Source organism: Melanaphis sacchari, unplaced genomic scaffold, assembly GCF_002803265.2.
Source record: "Melanaphis sacchari strain LSU unplaced genomic scaffold, SCAv2.0 Contig20_pilon_pilon, whole genome shotgun sequence".
NCBI classification, from domain to species: Eukaryota; Metazoa; Arthropoda; class Insecta; order Hemiptera; family Aphididae; genus Melanaphis; species Melanaphis sacchari.
The window spans coordinates 2,481,293-2,486,575 of NW_020271042.1; the positions used below are offsets into that span (position 1 = coordinate 2,481,293).

At 28.8% G+C, this 5,283-nt stretch overlaps 1 protein-coding gene across 2 annotated transcripts in view; it reads left to right on the plus strand.

Moving 5' to 3' along the window:
- Positions 1 to 5,277, plus strand: part of LOC112593749 — a 16,627-nt gene extending 11,350 nt beyond the window's left edge. The window contains exons 4-8 of one of the 2 annotated variants that reach the window (XM_025338274.1): positions 660 to 1,012; positions 4,139 to 4,240; positions 4,585 to 4,722; positions 4,790 to 4,873; positions 4,969 to 5,277. In XM_025338274.1, coding sequence (XP_025194059.1) covers positions 660 to 1,012; positions 4,139 to 4,240; positions 4,585 to 4,722; positions 4,790 to 4,873; positions 4,969 to 5,252 — 961 coding nt within the window. In that variant the 3' untranslated portion in view covers positions 5,253 to 5,277. The remainder of the gene's footprint in view (positions 1 to 659; positions 1,013 to 4,138; positions 4,241 to 4,584; positions 4,723 to 4,789; positions 4,874 to 4,968) is intronic. The other variant, XM_025338275.1, reaches the window with a different exon arrangement.
- Positions 5,278 to 5,283: the final 6 nt, after the last annotated feature.

The following is a 5,283-nucleotide window of genomic DNA, read 5'->3' on the forward strand; positions in this document are numbered from 1 at the left end:
GCTGTTGTACTTTGGTTCCAGTTACGTATTGCTGGATTGACGGCCCGGATCACGTCCTGGTACAGCGATATCTGGTCACCCGCGTCTTTTCCTCGACGGGCGTCTTTGTCGTCGATGAACACGAACGAACACGAGCGCGGTCAGGCCCAGGAGGATGGACACCACGTGCGTGACCGAATCCCACGTGGACCACTATGAACCCGTAGACGAGCATTCCCATATGCCGCCCACGGCCAAGACCGACCGTGCCGTACTGCAACGTCCGCCACTGCCCGCTGGTCGTGCTCGTACATGCGAGTGTGCACGTTAGAACAGCATCGGCGGGCCGCCGGTCGGACGACACGCGGCCGCCTGCGCGGTGCAGTCAGCGCCAGCACCGACCACGCGGTGCAGTACAGCGACAGCGCGTCCGCCAGTATCTGGCCGACCACCGGCAGCACGATCAGTGGCCTGCGGCGGCCGTGCCGGTCGCTCCACGTGCCCGCGGCCATGGACAGCGCTATGGGCACCAGCTGCTGGACGAGCGTCTTCAGCCGTTGATCGGCGCCACCACGTGCTACGCCGCCGTCGTCCACAGCCCAGCCGGCCAGCATCGCGCCCGTCGGGTCGCACGCCTTATACGTGGCCGACACGACCACGGAAGAGTGGCGGACGTTCAAGTACGGCACGGTCGGTGGCACCTTGGCCGTGGGCGGCATACTGGGAATGCTCGTCTACGGGTTCATAGTGGTCCACGTGGGATTCGTGCACGCGTACGTGGTGTCCATCCTCCTGGGCCTGACCGCGCTCGTGTTCACGTTCGTGTTCATCGACGACAAAGACGCCCGTCAGAGGGAAAAAGACGCGGGTGACCAGATATCGCTGTACCAGGACGTGATCCGGGCCGTCAATCCTTTGGACGTGCTCCGCAACTGTTACCGCGTGTTGACCAAGCACCGTACCGGCCACGGCAAGCTGGTCCTGTGCCTAGTCGTGTTCGTGTGCGCGCCGCTCACGTGCGTGCCGCTCGAGGGTAAGTCACTCGCTGTTTAACGTACGGTTTAATGTATACGGTCATGTGTTTACCCTTATAGTCGTTTAACGTTATTTTTAGTTATCGATATTAAAACACTATTAATTGTTTTTTTTTTTTTTTTTTTTTTAATAAACATTATTATGGGCTATAAAATATACAAGCCTATTATACACGTCTCTCGGTTTAAAATTGTATTCAAGTCTATTAAATCTTAAACAACAACTTTTTATACGTATATCAGCATTTTTACTAAATATATTCTGCCTTAAAATTAAAAACTAACTTCGTAATTGAAAAATTTTAAATTTCATCAAGTAAGCATCTTGAAATAATATTTTAAAAACTTTCGAATTAATGGATTTACGTATATAATGTACATAGTTACTTATTTAAGCTATTAGCATGATCCAAAATTATGGTCGTTAAATTGTCCCATGAAGCATGTTATACATTTTTGTTTTTTTTACTTTTACTAACACATCATTAGAATACAATGATGCATCTACTGATTAAGACTATATTTTTGATAATTAAACACATTTGTGATAATAAATAACTGATAAATAATAGTAAAAAATTCCGAGTTTTCATAGCTTTGAAATTTTAAATAGTGTTACTGGACATTCTCAATTATTACCAAGTCCAATTACTTATTGTGCTATAAATTATAACTTATAATTATAATTATAAATATTTATATTTTAATAAAATAAAAATTAACCAAGAAAATTACTTTGTCATATGGTAAATTTTAATTATGCGTCAACATTGAGTTTTTAGGTCTGTGTAATATATGTGTTTAATTTGAATTCAATGATAAATCATTGCATACAAAAACAATTCTAAGTAAAAATTAAGTCAGTCTTCTATTTCTAAGAATATTTATAATTTTTCAAAAAATATCACATTAAATTAAAAATTAACTAAAATTTTAATATTTTTTAATTACTATAAGTGAAACTTACGATAAACATTATATTGCATTTTAAAGTTATTTTACCACAAAAAAAAAAAAAAATTAAACATAAATCGAAAAAATGTAGGTATAAAAAAGTCAAAAATTTTAAATAGCTCAAAATATCCAAAATACTTTTTAAATTAATACCATATATAAAATCTAGACTAATACGTATATAAATAATTAGAAAAAATGTAAGACTTTATTACTGTTTATTTTTTTATCAGAAAAAAATTCTATTTGATAAAAATTAGTTTTGCGTTAAAACTACAGTTTTTTCATTAATTTATTTTATTGTTTTCCTGGATTACTTTAAAAAATATTAGAAATCTTTACATTTTACCAAAAAAAAAAACTACCAATTAGTTCATTTTTAGATTTTCAAAAAGTTTAAAATAGAATAATTTTTTATTACTCCAAAAAGTAATGATTGAAATAAAAATATAATAAACAGAGAATATTGTACCTTATTTAAAAATCAATATATTCATCGCTCCACTTAGAATCCAAAAGAATGATAAGACTACTATAAAAGTCGATAAGAATATACTAATATAATAATACACCTATTTTAATTTTAAACAAATAGTATAATCCATATTTCATTTAATTTTCTAAATAATAATATATTTAATATATATAAATGGTTTAAAAAAATGAGTGTAATGTTTGTTAGTATCAATTTATAAGTTATATTACATAGAATATTTTATCGGAATAGTATATCATAATTATAATATAATATAATATATAGATATTAGATAATGCTACACAGATATAGAACGGATAATTATAGTTTTGATTTCATCACAAATTGTATGGGTACCTCATTACAATACTATTAATTTATCTTATCTCAAGTATATATTTATACTTAATTAATAATAAAAAATAATTATTTTGTATTCATATACATCGATATATAAAATAAGTATTTGATTAATTTTATAATGTCAAAACTAAGTATGAGTTATCTATAAAAATATATAACAAAGGCAATTTATTACAACATATTTACAGTAATATGGGAATACGTGAGTCAAAGAGAAGAATATTTGGATGAGTAATAAAAATAAATTCAATGTAATAAAAGTGGTGAAGTATATCGTTTAAATTAGGTTATTTTAAAATGTTATCCTTATAGTTTTACAAGGTAGATTGCATATGCAATCAAAAACTTGTTACATAAAACATATTTCATTTATTGACATGTTGTCTATATTATAGATAAAAAGGTATCCACAAATTATATAAATTATAATATTATATACATACAATTATAAATTTAGTGATAATATTTCTACTAAATTTTAATGATTTTAATAAGGTTTAGGTTTAAAGTCTAAGGATAAACTATAGGTAGAAAATTTTTCATTTTAAAACAGTGATAATAGTAAATAAATCAATAATATAGTACCATTCATCCATACAATTCCATAAAATATGATATAAAGTAGCATATTATTTATTTTACTATTAATATTCTACCCAATAATTATGAGTATTGAACTATATAACTTTAATAAACATGAAAATGTATACGAATTAATTTTTTTTTCATCATATATAAATTATTTTTGTATTATTTGTATTAAAGATGTCAACATTCAAAAATTATTTATATTGTAATATTTTTCAATGTTCTTGATCGCAATATAATTGCTCAGTAGTTTATTATAAATGATAAAAATCTTTTAATATTATTAATATATATAAAAAATTTTATAAAATACATGAGCTTTTATATGGAAACAAATATGATTTAACAAAGTAAGTCGTAAAAAAAAGGTATCATCATTGTTATTTATTCATGTATAATAACTTAATTATTCAATAAAATATGTATATCTACAGCCATTTAAATAAAATGAAAAAATGTTCGAATTCTTCTTCTTTAAATTAATTTTTAATATGCAAAATCGGTAAATAATTGATATTGAATTATTAAAATTAAAAATATATTATGACACATTTAAAATCAAACATGATTAATAATAGGATATTGATATTTCAATTATAATACTAAAACAAATAAAAATATATGTAGCAAGCATATATTATTTTTATATTTTTAATTAGTTATTTAAAACTTGTTTTAATAATTTTTGTAAATGTAAGTGACTTATGTAGATAAATTTAACTATACAAATTAATTATGTTTTTAGGAGAAATGTTAGTATTATATCTATATTTGAGGTATAAATTTCAATGGAATGAAGTAGACTTCAGTATTTTCAATGCTTACCAGCTCTCCGTTGTATTAATAGGTAAGATCCAGTAAAATAAATAATATTTAGATAATTAATAACTGTAAATAGTGTAAATCTAATAACTACCATAAAACTATTATACAATAACGAAAACATATAATTCAATTTATGATAAAATCGTTCGTTTTTATTGTTATTATTTCTATTTAATACTTTGATAATAATTAAAAGTTCTATCATTGATTAGTATTTATAATCAATGGTTCTATCATTAATTATTAAGTATTTAATTATTATCTTTGTCTCTGCTTCATTATTTCATTATTTATTATTATTTTTTTTTTTTTAATATTATACATTAATTATCGTCATATTTAAAAAAATATATATTTTTTTTTTAGGTACATTGTTTGCATTAGGTATTTTAAGCTACAAGTTTCGAATGAACGATGCGTTAATTGCTACAATTGCTTCTGTATTTGATCTTTTAGCTGCAGTCGCGTTCTTTTTAATTTCTGAATCATGGCAACTGTTTTTAGGTAATTATTTTTGCAATAATTTAATGTCTATGCTAAAATAATAAAATATTATTATTAAATTTTACAGTGCCACCATTAGAAATTTTTCGAGGTGCAACATTAGCATTAACAAGTTCTATAGCTTCAAAATGTGTTGGATCCGATGAACTGGGTGATTACAAAAACTTATTAAAACTAATATAAGACATGTTTAAAGTTTACAATATTTTGACTTTAACACCGTTTTTAATGTTTACATTATTCCAGGTTCTATGAATGCAGTGAAACTATTACTGGAAAGTTCAATAAAAAGTGGATTTTTACCATTATACAATTTTATTTACAACCACACATTAGAATCGATGCCAAGTGCATTTTTTTTAATAAGTGTTGTTCTAACAGCTCCACTTATATTCGTTTTTTATTTGATATACTATTTAAGCAAAAATCAAAAAACAAATACTGTTGAAAACATTCATGTTCAAAATAAAAATCACGACACCGAAATCGCACCTATCAACGACCATAACATAATTAATTATCATATTTAATGAAATAAAACTTAAAAATGGTCAATGAAAA